This window comes from Sphaeramia orbicularis, unplaced genomic scaffold (assembly GCF_902148855.1).
Source record: "Sphaeramia orbicularis unplaced genomic scaffold, fSphaOr1.1, whole genome shotgun sequence".
In the NCBI taxonomy this organism is placed as follows: Eukaryota; Metazoa; Chordata; class Actinopteri; order Kurtiformes; family Apogonidae; genus Sphaeramia; species Sphaeramia orbicularis.
Genome location: NW_021941441.1, coordinates 35,849 through 53,401, shown reverse-complemented (window position 1 = coordinate 53,401; position 17,553 = coordinate 35,849). Strand labels below are relative to the sequence as shown.

Sequence of the window (17,553 nt, the reverse complement as noted above, 5' to 3'; positions counted from 1 at the left end):
GGTCACATGTCTGTGATTGGAGGATAAACCCAGGGTTCATTCATGTGTGTTTTCACTTTCAGGACACGTGGGCTGAATGTCCAGAGGTGATCGTCATGGTAACAGGAAATGACTGAAGGACCATGTCCACTGACTGACCCCAGACTGACCACTGACTGTCCACTGACTGACCAATGACTGACTGACCCCAGACTGTCCACTGACTGACCCAAGACTGACCAATGACTGACCACCGACTGACCCCAGACTGACCACTGACTATCCACTGACTGACCCCAGACTGACCACTGACTGTCCACTGACTGACCAATGATTGACTGACCCCAGACTGTCCACTGACTGACCAATGACTGACCACCGACTGACCCCAGACTGACCACTGACTGTCCACTGACTGACCCCAGACTGTCCACTGGCTGACCACTGACTGACCCAAGACTGATCACTGACTGAACCCAGACTGACCACTGACTGATCACTTACTAACCACTGACTGACCCCAGACTGACCACTGACTGACCACTGACTGTCCACTGATGACCCCAGACTGACCACTGACTGACCCCAGACTCACCACCAACACATTATTATTGATCCTAAGTCTGTGTTTGATTATATAAATATAATGGGATCCCTCAGGGCTTCACCATAGACCCCCTCATGGATCCGTTCAGATGGAGGTCTACAGATGAGCCCGGATCACAATGACCCCCTTTAAACTTATGCTCTGATTAATAACTGATGATTATTGATGATGTAACCAGTTTAACCTGATGTGTTCGATTAAAAAACAGCAGTAATCTGATTACATTCCCTCCTGGGCCATGTGTTCGTGTAAACAGGTTCTGATTGGTTCAGTTCAGTTCCATGTGAACATGTGGAAAAACCAGGAAACGACAGAAAACAGACGAACGCAGACAACAGGAACAGGACGTTTAAGTTTACTACACACAAACCAACAGTGAAGGCATCATTCTCTGATCAATAACAGTTATTGGTTGTTGTGGTCACAGTAAACATCTGATCAATAACAGTTATTGGTTGTTGTGGTCACAGTAAACAGACTCAGTGATGATGAAATAATCTGATTCATTTGTCAAATGCAGAATGTTCCATTTGTCACCATTTAGGGTTAGAGTTATCTGAGTAATCTGGTGGTGTAAACAGGGTCAGGGTCAGGGTTAGGGGTCAGGGTTAGGGGTCAGGGTTAGGGGTCAGGGTCAGGGTCAGGGTTAGGGGTCAGGGTCAGGGGTCAGGGTCAGGGTTAGGGGTCAGGGTTAGGGTCGGGGGTCAGGGTTAGGGTCAGGGGTCAGGGTTAGCAGAAGGCCTGCTGTGGACCCATGGTGGGCGTCTACACCAGTGGGCGGAGCTTCATGCTGATGGCCTTCAGGGAGTAGTTGTGACCCTTGAAGGGCTGCCAGCTCACGCTGATGTACAGGATGGTTTTGTCGAAGCCCCAGCGGTAAATGCCGTTGGGGTTGGTTTGGTGACAGCCCTTGTACCAGAACCCGCCCAGGTACTTCCTGGCACAGCTTCCAGAATACGTGTCCTGGTCTTTGTCCAGGGTGGAGAACTTCATTCCATTATGATGCGTCATGGCGTCTCCTGCAGAAACAGAAGGAACCCATTTGAAACCTGAACAGTCAAAGCTGTGCAGTGTCTGATCAGCTGGACTGGACCAACCACCGTTTATTACACGTCCACTACAGGACTGATGCGCCCCCCAGACTCCAACACAAAACAGATTCTGGGGGGACCCCGAGGCCTTCCTAGTCCAGCCCACAGACAGAATCTCTCCAACGTGTCCAGGTCTGCCCTCAAGTCTCCTCCTGGTGGAATATGCCCAGAACACCTCCCCAGGGAGGAGTCCAGGAGGATCTGAACCAGATGTCTGATCTGCCTCAGCTGGTTCCTCTGGATGTGGAGGAGCAGCGGCTCTACTCTGAGCTCCTCCCACTATCCCTAAGGTGGACCCGCCCACCCTACAGAGGAAACTCATTTGGACCGCTTGTATCCTGGATCTGGTCCTTTGGGTCCTGGATCTGGTCCTTTGGGTCCTGGATCTGGTCCTTTGGGTCCTGACCCACAGCTCAGGACCACAGGTGAGGGTCTGAACGTAGACTGAGGGGAAATCCAGAGCTTCTCCTTTGGGCTCAGCTCCTTCTGAACCACAACAGACCCATACAAGCACTGCAGACGCTGCACCCACCCACCTGTCAATCTGAACCTCCACCCACCCACCTGTCAATCTGAACCTCCATCCCTCCCTCACTGTGAACCAGACCCAGATACTGGACTTCCTCCACTGGGGTCAAAGACTCTCCACAGACCCACAGAGGGCAGACCACCTTTTTCCAGTTGAGAACCATGGCCTCAGATTTGTAGGTGCTGATCCTCATCCCAGTCCAAACCGCCCCAGGTCACGCTGAAGGTCCAGGTTCCATGAGGCCAACAGGACAACATCATCTGCAAAAAGCAGAGATGAAATCCTGTGGTCCCCAAACCGGACCCCCTCCGGCCCAAACCGGACCCCCTCTGGCCCCTGGCTGTGCCTAGAAATTCTGTCCATAAAAATTCTGAGCAGAACTGGTGCCAAAGGGCAGCCCTGCAGAAGTCCCACATGCACCTGGAACAGGTCTGACTTACTGCCGGCAATGTGAACCAGGCTCCTGCTTCGGTCATACAAGGACCGGACTGCCCTTAGCAAAGGGCCCCGGACCCCATACTCCCGAAGCACCCCCCACAGGATACCTCCAGGGACACGGTCAAACGCCTTCTGCAAATCCACAAAACACATGTGGACCGGTTGGACGAACTCCCATGAACCCTTGAGCACCCGATGGGGAGTGTAGACCTGGTCCAGTGTTCCACGACCGGGACAAAATCCACATTGATCCTCCTGGATCTGACGTTGGACTATTGGTCGGATCCTCCTCTCCAGTACCTGGAATAGACTTTCCCCTGGAGGCTGAGGAGTGGGGTCCCCCTGTGGTTGGAGCACATCCTCTGGTCCTCTTTTTCAAAAGGGGGACCACCACCCCGGTCTGCCAGTCCAGAGGGACTGTCCCCGACTGCCACGCCATGTTACAGAGACGAGTCAGCCAAGACAGTCCTGCACATCCAGACTGAAGGGACTCAGGGTGGACCTCATCCACCCCCGGTGCTCTGTCCAACCACCTGGGTGACTTCGGCTTGGGTGATGGACCAGTCCACCTCTGGGACCTGGACCAGTCCACCTCTGGGACCTGGACCAGTCTACCTCTGAGACCTGGACCAGTCCACCTCTGGGACCTGGACCAGTCCACCTCTGAGACCTGGACCAGTCCACCTCTGGGACCTGGACCAGTCCACCTCTGAGACCTGGACCAGTCCACCTCTGAGACCTGGACCAGTCCACCTCTGAGACCTCAGCCTCTGCTTCCTCCATGGAATACGTGACAGTGGGATTGAGCAGATCCTCCAGGTATTCCCTCCACCATCCGACCACACCCCCAGTGGAGGTCAGCTCCTCCCACTTCCTCTGTAAACAGTGTTGGTGGTGCACTGCTTCACCTCCTGAGGCGTCGGACGGTTTGCCAGAATTTCCTCGAGGTCGACCGATAGTCCTCCTCCATGGCCTCCCCAGACTCCACCCAGACCCCAGTTTTTGTCTCCACAACTGCTCGGGCTGCGGTACCCCTGTCCCACCGGTACCCATCAGCTCCTCTGGAGTCCCACGAGCCCACCAGGCTCCATCAGACTCCTTCTTCAGCTTGACGGCATCCTTTACTTCCGGGGTCCACCACTGGGTTCGGGGATTGCCGCCACGACAGGAACCCCGGAGACCTTGCGACCACAGCTTCGAGCAGCCGCTTCGACAATGGAGGTGGAGAACATGGTCCAATGGGACTCAATGTCCCCAGCCTCCACCTGGATCTGGGAGGAGCTCTCCTGGAGGTGGGAGTTGAAGACCGCGCTGACATCGGGCTCTGCCAGACGTTCAACAGACCCTCAAACACGTCTGGGCATGCCCAGTCTGTCCGGCTTCCTCCTCTGCCAGCGGATCCAACTCACCACCAGGTGGGGGTCAGCTGACAGCTCCACCCCTCTGTTCACCCGAGTGTCCGAAACACACGGCACGAGGTCTGAAGACCTTATTAGTATTATTTTTATCATTAGTATTATTATTATTATGAGTATTATGAGTATTATTTTATTCATTAGTATTATTATTATTATTATGAGTATTATTAGTATTATTTTATTCATTAGTATTATTATTAGCAGTAGTATTATTAGTATTATTTTATTCATTACTATCATTATTATTATGAGTATTATTAGTATTATTTTTATCATTACTATTATTATTAGCAGTAGTATTATTAGTATTATTTTTATCATTACTATTATTATTATGAGTATTATTAGTATTATTTTTATCATTACTATTATTATTATTATGAGTATTATTAGTATTATTTTATTCATTAGTATTATTATTAGTATTATTATTAGTATTTTTATCATTAGTATTATTATTAGCAGTAGTATTATTAGTATTATTTTTATCATTACTATTATTATTATTATGAGTATTATTAGTATTATTTTTATCATTAGTATTATTATTATGAGTATTATTAGTATTATTTTATTCATTAGTATTATTAGTAGTAGTATTATTAGTATTATTTTTATCATTACTATTATTATTATTATGAGTATTATTAGTATTATTTTTATCATTAGTATTATTATTAGCAGTAGTATTATTAGTATTATTTTTATCATTACTATTATTATTATTATGAGTATTATGAGTATTATTTTATTCATTAGTATTATTAGTAGTAGTATTATTAGTATTATTTTTATCATTAGTATTATTATTAGCAGTAGTATTATTAGTATTATTTTTATCATTAGTATTATTATTAGCAGTAGTATTATTAGTATTATTTTTATCATTACTATTATTATTATTATGAGTATTATTAGTATTATTTTTACCATTACAATTATTATTATTATGAGTATTATTAGTATTATTTTATTCATCTACTCTAAAACCATACGTATAAAACACCAATAAAGTCAAAGGTACGAACCACATCCATGGTTTTTCTGTTTCTTTAAGATGACTGTGAATGTCTTTAAATAGATCTAATAGATATAGATATAATAGATCTAACTCAGAGGTCACCAACCCTGGTCCTCCAGATCTACTGTCCAACCCTGGTCCTCCAGATCTACTGTCCTTCATGTTTCAGATGTTTCCTCTTCCACCTGATGGTCGTTCTCATTCTTCTGCAGAGCTGGATGACAGACTGATCACCTGAATCAGGTTTTGGAAGAGGAAACATCTGAAACATGAAGGACAGTAGATCTGGAGGACCAGGGTTGGACAGCCCTGGTCTAAATAGATCCTGTGCTTGGTTGTAGGTCCTGGTGGTGGTCTTCTCTAGGTGTGTGTCCCGTCCGTCCGTCCATTCGTCCATTCGTCCATCCCTAACCCTGTGGACGTCCTGGTTGGTCCTCACCTGCTCCTCCGTTCTTGAACCCGCCCACTGTCAGTTTGTATCCATCACATTCTCCGCCCACAGAGAACGTGGAATAAGCAGCCGACACTTTCTTCCCCTCGAAGTCTTCCATCTCCACCAGCAGCTCGTACTTCTGACGCCGGGTCAGGTAGTGGAGGACGTCCAGACCTGGACACACGTGGACATGTGACTCCAACGAAGGGAGACCCTGACCCCCAAGCCCACCCTAACCCTGACCCGAACTGGGACTAACGTACAGAGACCCTGACCCCCAAGCCTACCCGAACCCTAACCCTGACCCGAACTGGGACTAACGTACGGAGACCCTGACCCCCAAGCCTACCCGAACCCTAACCCTGACCCGAACTGGGACTAACGTACGGAGACCCTGACCCCCAAGCCTACCCGAACCCTAACCCTGACCCAAACTGGGACTACTCCACAGTGTTGAAGGTCGGAGCCTCACCCAGCCAGTGTTCCCCAGCAGCGTCTCCAAAACCCATCTTATATTGGTCCCAGGGTCGGTAGAAGTTCACTGTGCCGTCCGCCCTCCTCTGGAACACCTGAAAACACAAAGACCAGGAGAAGACCAGTAAAAGACCAGGAGAAGACCAGGAGAGGACCAGTACAAGACCAGGAGAAGACCAGGAGAAGACCAGTACAAGACCAGGAGAAGACCAGGAGAAGACAAGAAGAAGACCAGTAGAAGACAAGGAGAAGACCAGGAGAAGACCAGGAGAGGACCAGTAAAAGACCAGCAGAAGACCAGCAGAAGACCAGTGGAAGACCAGGAGAAGACCAGGAGAGGACCAGCATGAACCAGAGGAGGACAAGGTGGACCTAAACGTTCAAGCTGGACGTTTGGGTCTTTAAGGGTTAAAGGTTGACGTTTGGGTCTTTAAGGGTTAAAGGTGGACTCACCGTCCATCGTCCTCCTTGTGTCTTCATGTCACAGTGAACCTACAGAAGATGAACTCAGTCAGTATTTGAACACATTCACAGGAAAACCAGCCCAGTCCAATCTGACACAAACAGAAACTAAAGCAGTCCACCCAGACCACCATCATAGACCAGAACCACATCTGCACACACACACACACACACACACACACACACACACACACACACACACACACACACACAGAGTTCAAAGCTTAACTCCTCTGTGTAATAAAGGTTTCCTCCTGTGGGGACAGAAGAACCACCCCCCCCCCCAAAAAAAAAATAGATAGATAGATAGATAGATAGATAGATAGATAGAGAAAACAAGTGGTTCCAGGCACAGCAAGCCCCGCCCCCCACATGTACTGTAGCTTGTTTTGTCATGGATCCAGCTGATGTCATCATGTCTATGACTGTGCTGATGTCATCATATGTGTGTGTTGATGTCATCATATGTGTGTGCTGATGTCATCATGTCTGTGTGTGTGCTGATGTCATCATATGTGTGTGCTGATGTCATCATATGTGTGTGCTGATGTCATCATGTCTGTGTGCTGATGTCATCATATGTGTGTGCTGTCATCATATGTGTGTGCTGATGTCATCATGTCTGTGTGCTGATGTCATCATATGTGTGTGCTGATGTCATCATGTCTGTGTGCTGATATCATGTCTGTGTGCTGATGTCATCATATGTGTGTGCTGATGTCATCATATGTGTGTGCTGATGTCATATCAGTTGCTTTTATTTGCCATGTTTGGGGTCATTTGAAACCAAACTGATGTTTGTATAGACGTGAACTTTCACCCATTGTAAGGAAATGGAAGAAAAAAGATTTTTAAAAATCATTAAAAAAATGGAACTTTGACTTATTTTTACCAAAATGTAATCACATCTGTTCTGGGTCTGTGGTCTCCAGTGTTTTCTGGGGTCAGGGTTAGATAGGGTTGGACAGTAGACCTGGAGGACCAGGGTTGGTGACCCCTGGTTTATATGGACGTGGTTAGCCGTGTTAGCCTAGCCGCGGCCTGTTGGTTTATATGGACATGGTTAGCCGTGTTAGCCTAGCCGTGGCCTGTTGGTATATATGGGCGTGGTTAGCCGTGTTAGCCTAGCCGTGGCCTGTTGGTATATATGGGCGTGGTTAGCCGTGTTAACCTAGCCGCGGCCTGTTGATTTATATGGACGTAACCCTAACGATAACCCTAACCCTTCAGGGTGTGGTTTACCTGGACCTTTTATGGTCTGGTTTACCTGGACCTTCAGGGTGTGGTTTACCTGGTCCTTTTATGATGTGGTTTACCTGGACCTTCAGGGTGTGGTTTACCTGGACCTTCAGGGTGTGGTTTACCTGGTCCTTTTGTGGTCTGGTTTACCCGGACCTTTTATGGTCTGGTTTACCTGGACCTTCAGGGTGTGGTTTACCTGGACCTTTTATGGTCTGGTTTACCTGGACCTTCAGGGTGTGGTTCACCTGGACCTTCAGGGTGTGGTTTACCTGGTCCTTTTATGGTCTGGTTTACCTGGTCCTTTTATGGTCTGGTTTACCTGGACCTTCAGGGTGTGGTTTACCTGGACCTTTTATGGTCTGGTTTACCTGGACCTTCAGGGTGTGGTTCACCTGGACCTTCAGGGTGTGGTTTACCTGGTCCTTTTATGGTCTGGTTTACCTGGACCTTCAGGGTGTGGTTTACCTGGTCTTTTTATGGTGTGGTTTACCTGGACCTTCAGGGTGTGGTTTACCTGGACCTTTTATGGTCTGGTTTACCTGGACCTTCAGGGTGTGGTTTACCTGGTCCTTTTATGGTGTGGTTTACCTGGACCTTCAGGGTGTGGTTTACCTGGACCTTTTATGGTCTGGTTTACCTGGACCTTCAGGGTGTGGTTTACCTGGTCCTTTTATGGTGTGGTTTACCTGGACCTTCAGGGTGTGGTTTACCTGGACCTTCAGGGTGTGGTTTACCTGGTCCTTTTATGGTCTGGTTTACCCGGACCTTTTATGGTCTGGTTTACCTGGACCTTCAGGGTGTGGTTTACCTGGACCTTTTATGGTCTGGTTTACCTGGACCTTCAGGGTGTGGTTCACCTGGACCTTCAGGGTGTGGTTTACCTGGTCCTTTTATGGTGTGGTTTACCTGGACCTTCAGGGTGTGGTTTACCTGGTCCTTTTATGGTGTGGTTTACCTGGACCTTCAGGGTGTGGTTTACCTGGACCTTTTATGGTCTGGTTTACCTGGACCTTCAGGGTGTGGTTTACCTGGTCCTTTTATGGTCTGGTTTACCTGGACCTTCAGGGTGTGGTTTACCTGGACCTTCAGGGTGTGGTTTACCTGGTCCTTTTATGGTCTGGTTTACCTGGACCTTTTATGGTCTGGTTTACCTGGACCTTCAGGGTGTGGTTTACCTGGACCTTTTATGGTCTGGTTTACCTGGACCTTCAGGGTGTGGTTCACCTGGACCTTCAGGGTGTGGTTTACCTGGTCCTTTTATGGTCTGGTTTACCTGGACCTTCAGGGTGTGGTTTACCTGGTCCTTTTATGGTGTGGTTTACCTGGACCTTCAGGGTGTGGTTTACCTGGACCTTTTATGGTCTGGTTTACCTGGACCTTCAGGGTGTGGTTTACCTGGTCCTTCAGGGTGTGGGTTACCTGGACCTTTTATGGTCTGGTTTACCTGGACCTTCAGAGTGTGGTTCACCTGGACCTTCAGGGTGTGGTTTACCTGGTCCTTTTGTGGTCTGGTTTACCTGGACCTTCAGGGTGTGGTTTACCTGGACCTTCAGGGTGTGGTTTACCTGGACCGCAGACCTCTCTCCCAGGGGGTAGATGGTGTACAGTCCACTCTGGAGGCTCTTGTCCTGCTTCTGGACGTCGCTGCAGTCCACTGGGTTCACCAGCTGTTTACAGGAGGCCAGCGCCGGGCTCAGCAGAACCAGAACCACCGGTAGAAGCTGGAACACACAGACCAGGACAGACTGAGGACTGAGGTCATCAGGTCTGGGTTGAACCAGGTCAGAGCCCAGTGGGACCTCATGTCCAAGCACAACATCCTATCCCATAATAGTACAGTTCTGTGTTAGTGTTAGTGAGAACGTGTGAATAACCTGAACAACCATGTACACCTGAAAAAATTAACACCGCTAACACCATTAACACCATTAACACCGCTAACACCTCTAACACCATTAACACCACTAACACCATTAACACCGCTAACACCATTAACACCATTAACACCATTAACACCTCTAACACCACTAACACCATTAACACCACTAAGACCTCCAACACCATTAACACCACTAACACCATTAACACCACTAACACCATTAACACCATTAACACCTCTAACACCATTAACACCACTAACACCATTAACACCTCTAACACCGTTAACACCACTAACACCATTAACACCACTAACACCTCTAACACCATTAACACCTCTAACACCATTAACACCTCTAACACCGTTAACACCATTAACACCACTAACACCATTAACACCTCTAACACCATTAACACCTCTAACACCACTAACACCTCTAACACCATTAACACCTCTAACACCACTAACACCATTAACACCACTAACACCATTAACACCTCTAACACCGTTAACACCACTAACACCACTAACACCATTAACACCACTAACACCTCTAACACCACTAACACCATTAACACCTCTAACACCATTAACACCGTTAACACCATTAACACCACTAACACCATTAACACCTCTAACACCATTAACACCTCTAACACCACTAACACCATTAACACCACTAACACCTCTAACACCACTAACACCATTAACACCACTAACACCATTAACACCACTAACACCTCTAACACCGTTAACACCATTAACACCACTAACACCATTAACACCACTAACACCTCTAACACTATTATGAAAGGATAGTTTATAAATATCAATATTTAGATAATGTAGTTTAATTTTTTCACATTAAACCAAGAGTTAAATTAGTATTTGTCATTATTTGTAGGTGTTTCTATTATTATTATTATTATTCTCATTGGCCTTGAGCCCTATGTTTTCTATGTGGACTGTATGTGACTGTTAACACCTTCAGTGTCATTTCTGTGACTGTTAACACCTTCAGTGTCATTTCTGTGGCTGTTAACACCTTCAGTGTCATTTCTGTGACTGTTAACACCTTCAGTGTCATTTCTGTGACTGTTAACACCTTCAGTGTCATTTCTGTGGCTGTTAACACCTTCAGTGTCATTTCTGTGACTGTTAACACCTTTAGTGTCATTTCTGTGACCGTTAACACCTTCAGTGTCATTTCTGTGACTGTTAACACCTTCAGTGTCATTTCTGTGGCTGTTAACACCTTCAGTGTCATTTCTGTGACTGTTAACACCTTCAGTGTCATTTCTGTTCTTTGTAAGTTCCTCCAGGGCCCAGACCGGAGCCTTGGGTGTCCGGTTTGACCCCTGGTTCCATTAGTAAATGGCCTCTGACCCAGTGTGTGTGTGTGGGTGGAGCCTTCACCCGTTTGGACTGCATGTGGTCACCACTGCAGCTCCAGTAGATCTGAACAGTCACACACCTTTAGGATGTGTAACCATGGAAACGTACCTTCATTGTCAGGTTTCTGCTCCAATGAACTGATGAAAACCTTAATGAGTCTAAATGTCTGAAAAAGACAAAAACACACGTTAAAAACCCATCAGCTCCACAGGGTGTAGGTCCTACGTCATGTGAGTCCTGCCTTTACTACGACCATTCATGTAGAGTTTGACATGTTCTGTCAAAGTTAAACATATTAGTCTGTTTTCAGTGGAATTCTTCCTAATAGTCTCAGTATTTGGTGGGCGGGGCTAATTTGGTGGGCGGGGCTAATAGTCTCAGTATTTGGTGGGCGGGGCTGATAGTCTCAGTATTTGGTGGGCGGGGCTGATAGTCTCAGTATTTGGTGGGCGGGGCTGATAGTCTCAGTACTTGGTGGGCGGGGCTGATAGTCTCAGTATTTGGTGGGCGGGGCTGATAGTCTCAGTACTTGGTGGGCGGGGCTGATAGTCTCAGTATTTGGTGGGCGGGGCTGATAGTCTCAGTACTTGGTGGGCGGGGCTGATAGTCTCAGTGTTTGGTGGGCGGGGCTGATAGTCTCAGTACTTGGTGGGCGGGGCTGATAGTCTCAGTGTTTGGTGGGCGGGGCTGATAGTCTCAGTACTTGGTGGGCGGGGCTGATAGTCTCAGTGTTTGGTGGGCGGGGCTGATAGTCTCAGTATTTGGTGAGCGGGGCTGATAGTCTCAGTACTTGGTGGGCGGGGCTGATAGTCTCAGTACTTGGTGGGCGGGGCTGATAGTCTCAGTGTTTGGTGGGCGGGGCTGATAGTCTCAGTATTTGGTGGGCGGGGCTGATAGTCTCAGTGTTTGGTGGGCGGGGCTGATAGTCTCAGTATTTGGTGGGCGGGGCTGATAGTCTCAGTACTTGGTGGGCGGGGCTGATAGTCTCAGTACTTGGTGGGCGGGGCTGATAGTCTCAGTATTTGGTGGGCGGGGCTGATAGTCTCAGTACTTGGTGGGCAGGGCTGATAGTCTCAGTGTTTGGTGGGCGGGGCTGATAGTCTCAGTACTTGGTGGGCGGGGCTGATAGTCTCAGTGTTTGGTGGGCGGGGCTGATAGTCTCAGTATTTGGTGAGCGGGGCTGATAGTCTCAGTACTTGGTGGGCGGGCTGATAGTCTCAGTACTTGGTGGGCGGGGCTGATAGTCTCAGTATTTGGTGGGCGGGGCTGATAGTCTCAGTATTTGGTGGGCGGGGCTGATAGTCTCAGTGTTTGGTGGGCGGGGCTGATAGTCTCAGTATTTGGTGGGCGGGGCTGATAGTCTCAGTATTTGGTGGGCGGGGCTGATAGTCTCAGTATTTGGTGGGCGGGGCTGATAGTCTCAGTATTTGGTGGGCGGGGCTGATAGTCTCAGTGTTTGGTGGGCGGGGCTGATAGTCTCAGTACTTGGTGGGCGGGGCTGATAGTCTCAGTATTTGGTGGGCGGGGCTGATAGTCTCAGTATTTGTCCTCTGTGCGTAAACCCCAGACGACAGTGGAACCTTCCAGAATGTTCCAGTTCTCTAGTATCGGACCTTTCGTCCATCTGTTTGGAACCCTTTGGTGCACAGTGGTCACTCCAGCGGACAGTTACTCTATAATGTAATTTAACCTGAACTTCTAAAACAGTACCTGCATAATATCTGCATGAGTGAATAGAAAGGCTAGGAAATAAAATGTTATTAATATTTAACCCATAAAGACCCAGCACTTGTTTGACGACACTTCCTACATGATTTTTTTCTCTCTATTTAACCTTTCTTAAGTATTTATCACCATTTATTATTATATTATCCTCTGTATTTAGCTTTTTTTCAGCATAGAGTAGGTATATTATTATATTTAATCTGTTGATCATGTTGATGTTCATTAAAACTGAGAGTAAATTCAAAGGTTATTAAATCAGAAACAGGGAAAAAAGAAAAAAAAAGTGACTTTTTCAGCAAGTCTATCATTAATCAAATGTCTTCATTCACTGTCATTGATCAGTTCACATGGGTTTTACTGGTGAATCGATGTTGTAGAAGATGACGGTGTTTCCACGGTAACTACAGAGTCTCTAAATGTCCACATGGGTCATATTTGATGACCATGAAAAGACGACAATCTGTATTTTACACTAATTATTTATGTTTTCATGGACTAAAAAAATGTCCATCTGAGAGGACATTTTTTTTAACTCCATGAAAAAAAGGTTCATGAAAAATTTCAATTGCATTATTTTTTTCACGCCTACAGAAGAATACAGTCTTTCAAGAAAAAAAAAATTGACTAATACTCTCATAATTCATCCATGAAAGGGTTAAATTACGACGTTAACCGCATAATATTCCAATTTCATTCTGGTAAAATTATGACTCTTTTTGTATTTGACTTTTTTCTCATGAAATTGTGTGTTTTATCTGGATATTTTCTGACTTTGTTCTTGTCTGACAGTGTTTTTTTTTTCTCACAGGTAAAATGTAGCGGCAGTAAAAACCTTTAGACGTGACCGTGCAGATCAGTGACGGAGCCTCTACGGTGGATAACGAAGGGTTAACGAGCTCCACATCAGACTGCGCTTTATTTGGAACTAACCCGGAACCGAACCCACAGGTAGAACTCAGGCTTTGGATTCTACAGAAAATCTGTTTGATGGAAATTCAGGAAAATGAACAGAAACGAACGGTTCTTTGTTCTAATCCAATCACAAACCTTTTCCCGTTACTATGATAATTGTTTTTAAATTAATGCGACTTTTGGTGAGTGACTCCATCACTCCAGCTGTTCAGAGTCCGATTAATATTATCGATGTAGTGGAGAAGTGTACGTACCTGTGAGAAGAAGACCAGTCACACTGAAGACGCACCACTGTCACACCTTATATCTGCACAGGCACAGCTGTGGACCAATCACAGCCCAGGACACACCTGCACAGGCACAGCTGTGGACCAATCACAGCCCAGGACACACCTGCACAGGCACAGCCCACCGACCAATCACAGCCCAGGACACACCTGCACAGGCACAGCTGTGGACCAATCACAGCCCAGGACACACCTGCACAGGCACAGCTGTGGACCAATCACAGCCCAGGACACACCTGCACAGGCACAGCTGTGGACCAATCACAGGCCAGGACACACCTGCACAGGCACAGCTGTGGACCAATCACAGCCAGGACACACCTGCACAGTCACAGCTGTGGACCAATCACAGGCCAGGACCCCGCTGTGCTCAGTCCAGGATGTTTAGTGGGACCAAATATTGAAGGTCATAAAGCGCTCATCACCTTCAGTCTCAGAAAACAGTGTTTGTCAGAGCGTGTGTTTAAACAGGACGTTCCTTTCATGTATTTATTCACTTTAGTTCCAGACACAGTTCAAAGTTTTAGCCAAAATTTAAATTAAAAATCACATCAAAGAAAAAATGAAGCGACAACATTTCAATGGTTCAATGTTTCATTAAAGTTTAAGAACAGATTTAGGCGACAAGTTTCCAGACTGAGTATGATCAAATAGAATAGAATAGAATAGAATAGAATAGAATAGAATAGAATAGAATAGACAATATAGAATAGACTATAGACTAGAATAAAACAGAATGGAATAGAATAATAAACTAGGAGTATTAGTTCTGTATAATAATAATAATAATAATGATAATAATAATAATAATAATAATAGTATTAAAGTTAAAGTAACTCATCAAATGTTTTTATTTGACATTAGTTTGATGTCAGTTGATGGAATAAATGTGAATAAGTTGATGTTTTCTTTTGCAGTTTTACACTGAGCGTCCACAGTGTTTAGAAGGAGACTGGAAACCTTTGAATTCAGTCAGGTCAGTAGTTGAAATCCCATCAGTCACAACATGAGTGTGTCAGGTTCCTTCACTTAAAGCCACTGAACACTTCTGCTGTGGTTTAGACCCTTTTCCAACCAGGCCTGTGGAGGACACGCCCACACAGAGGTCTCCTCCCCTCTGCTGGTCTCTGCTGGTCTCTGCTGGTCTCCTGGTCTCTGCTGGTCTCTGCTGGTCTCCTGGTCTCTGCTGGTCTCCTGGTCTCCTTTAGGGTCCACCTCTTCAGTATATTGACTCTTTTAGGACCGTTTCTAAAGCCGGATCTGAGGCTCAGTCAACAGTTCTGGAACAAACTGTTTGTTTGGTCAAAGGGAACGAGGGACGTGACTGAGACAGGCTGACCTTTATATGTACGTTTACAATAGATTTACTGTATACTTACATTTATATGTACGTTTAAAATAGATTTACTGTATACTTATATTTATATGTACGTTTACAATAGATTTACTGTATACTTACATTTATATGTACATTTAAAATAGATTTACTGTATACTTACATTTATATGTACATTTAAAATAGATTTACTGAATACTTACATTTATATGTACGTTTATAATAGATTTACTGTATACTTACATTTATATGTACGTTTAAAATAGATTTACTGTATACTTACATTTATATGTACGTTTAAAATAGATTTACTGTATACTTACATTTATATGTACGTTTACAATAGATTTACTGTATACTTATATTTATATGTACGTTTAAAATAGATTTACTGTATACTTACATTTATATGTACGTTTAAAATAGATTTACTGTATACTTACATTTATATGTACGTTTACAATAGATTTACTGTATACTTATATTTATATGTACGTTTACAATAGATTTACTGTATACTTATATTTATATGTACGTTTACAATAGATTTACTGTATACTTACATTTATATGTACGTTTAAAATAGATTTACTGTATACTTACATTTATATGTACGTTTACAATAGATTTACTGTATACTTATATTTATATGTACGTTTAAAATAGATTTACTGTATACTTACATTTATATGTACATTTAAAATATATTTACTGTATACTTACATTTATATGTACGTTTACAATAGATTTACTGTATACTTACATTTATATGTACGTTTACAATAGATTTACTGTATACTTACATTTATATGTACGTTTACAATAGATTTACTGTATACTTACATTTATATGTACGTTTAAAATAGATTTACTGTATACTTATATTTATATGTACGTTTACAATAGATTTACTGTATACTTACATTTATATGTACGTTTAAAATAGATTTACTGAATACTTACATTTATATGTACGTTTATAATAGATTTACTGTATACTTACATTTATATGTACGTTTAAAATAGATTTACGGTATACTTACATTTATATGTACGTTTACAATAGATTTACTGTATACTTACATTTATATGTACGTTTACAATAGATTTACCGTATACTTACATTTATATGTACGTTTACAATAGATTTACCGTATACTTACATTTATATGTACGTTTACAGTATATTTACTGTATACTTACATTTCTATGTACGTTTACAATAGATTTACTGTATACTTACATTTATATGTACGTTTACAATATATTTACGGTATACTTACATTTATATGTACGTTTACAGTAGATTTACCGTATACTTACATTTATATGTACGTTTACAATAGATTTACCGTATACTTACATTTATCTGTACGTTTACAATAGATTTACTGTATACTTACATTTATATGTACGTTTACAGTATATTTACTGTATACTTACATTTATCTGTACGTTTACAATAGATTTACTGTATACTTACATTTATCTGTACGTTTACAATAGATTTACTGTATACTTACATTTATCTGTACGTTTACAATAGATTTACCGTATACTTACATTTATATGTACGTTTACAATAGATTTACGGTATACTTACATTTATATGTACGTTTACAATAGATTTACCGTATACTTACATTTATATGTACGTTTACAATAGATTTACCGTATACTTACATTTATCTGTACGTTTACAATAGATTTACCGTATACTTACATTTATCTGTACGTTTACAATAGATTTACCGTATACTTACATTTATATGTACGTTTACAATAGATTTACCGTATACTTACATTTATATGTACGTTTACAGTATATTTACTGTATACTTACATTTATCTGTACGTTTACAATAGATTTACTGTATACTTACATTTATATGTACGTTTACAATAGATTTACTGTATACTTACATTTATCTGTACGTTTACAATAGATTTACTGTATACTTACATTTATATGTACATTTACAGTATATTTACTGTATACTTACATTTATCTGTACGTTTACAATAGATTTACTGTATACTTACATTTATCTGTACGTTTACAATAGATTTACTGTATACTTACATTTATATGTACGTTTACAATAGATTTACTGTATACTTACATTTATCTGTACGTTTACAATAGATTTACGGTATACTTACATTTATATGTACGTTTACAATAGATTTACCGTATACTTACATTTATATGTACGTTTACAATAGATTTACCGTATACTTACATTTATATGTACGTTTACAATAGATTTACCGTATACTTACATTTATATGTACGTTTACAATAGATTTACCGTATACTTACAT

The 17,553-nt window shown here is 43.4% G+C and overlaps 1 protein-coding gene and 1 long non-coding RNA gene across 2 annotated transcripts; one reads left to right on the top strand and one right to left on the bottom strand.

The window, feature by feature from the left end:
* Nucleotides 1-1,302: 1,302 nt before the first annotated feature.
* LOC115415738 (microfibril-associated glycoprotein 4-like) lies at nt 1,303-11,093 on the bottom strand. The gene is made up of 6 exons (XM_030129378.1): nt 11,077-11,093; nt 9,260-9,415; nt 6,444-6,482; nt 5,989-6,085; nt 5,523-5,690; nt 1,303-1,605 (listed from the first exon to the last, which is right to left on the bottom strand). Exons 1-6 carry the CDS (start codon nt 11,080-11,082, stop codon nt 1,352-1,354), a joined length of 720 nt encoding a protein of 239 aa, XP_029985238.1. The 5' UTR covers nt 11,083-11,093; the 3' UTR covers nt 1,303-1,351.
* Nucleotides 11,094-14,179: 3,086 nt separating this feature from the next.
* LOC115415737 (uncharacterized) lies at nt 14,180-15,250 on the top strand. Its single transcript, XR_003934864.1, has 3 exons — nt 14,180-14,298; nt 14,810-14,868; nt 14,955-15,250. It is a non-coding gene; the product is annotated as an uncharacterized LOC115415737 (long non-coding RNA).
* The last annotated feature ends 2,303 nt before the right edge of the window (nt 15,251-17,553 follow it).

Coding starts and splice junctions, on each gene's coding strand:
- LOC115415738 (XM_030129378.1), bottom strand. Junction 6,483..9,259: donor GAGAGAGGTCTGCGGTCCAG/GTAAACCACACC, acceptor CATCTTCTGTAG/GTTCACTGTGACATGAAGAC. Junction 6,086..6,443: donor CACAAGGAGGACGATGGACG/GTGAGTCCACCT, acceptor TTGTGTTTTCAG/GTGTTCCAGAGGAGGGCGGA.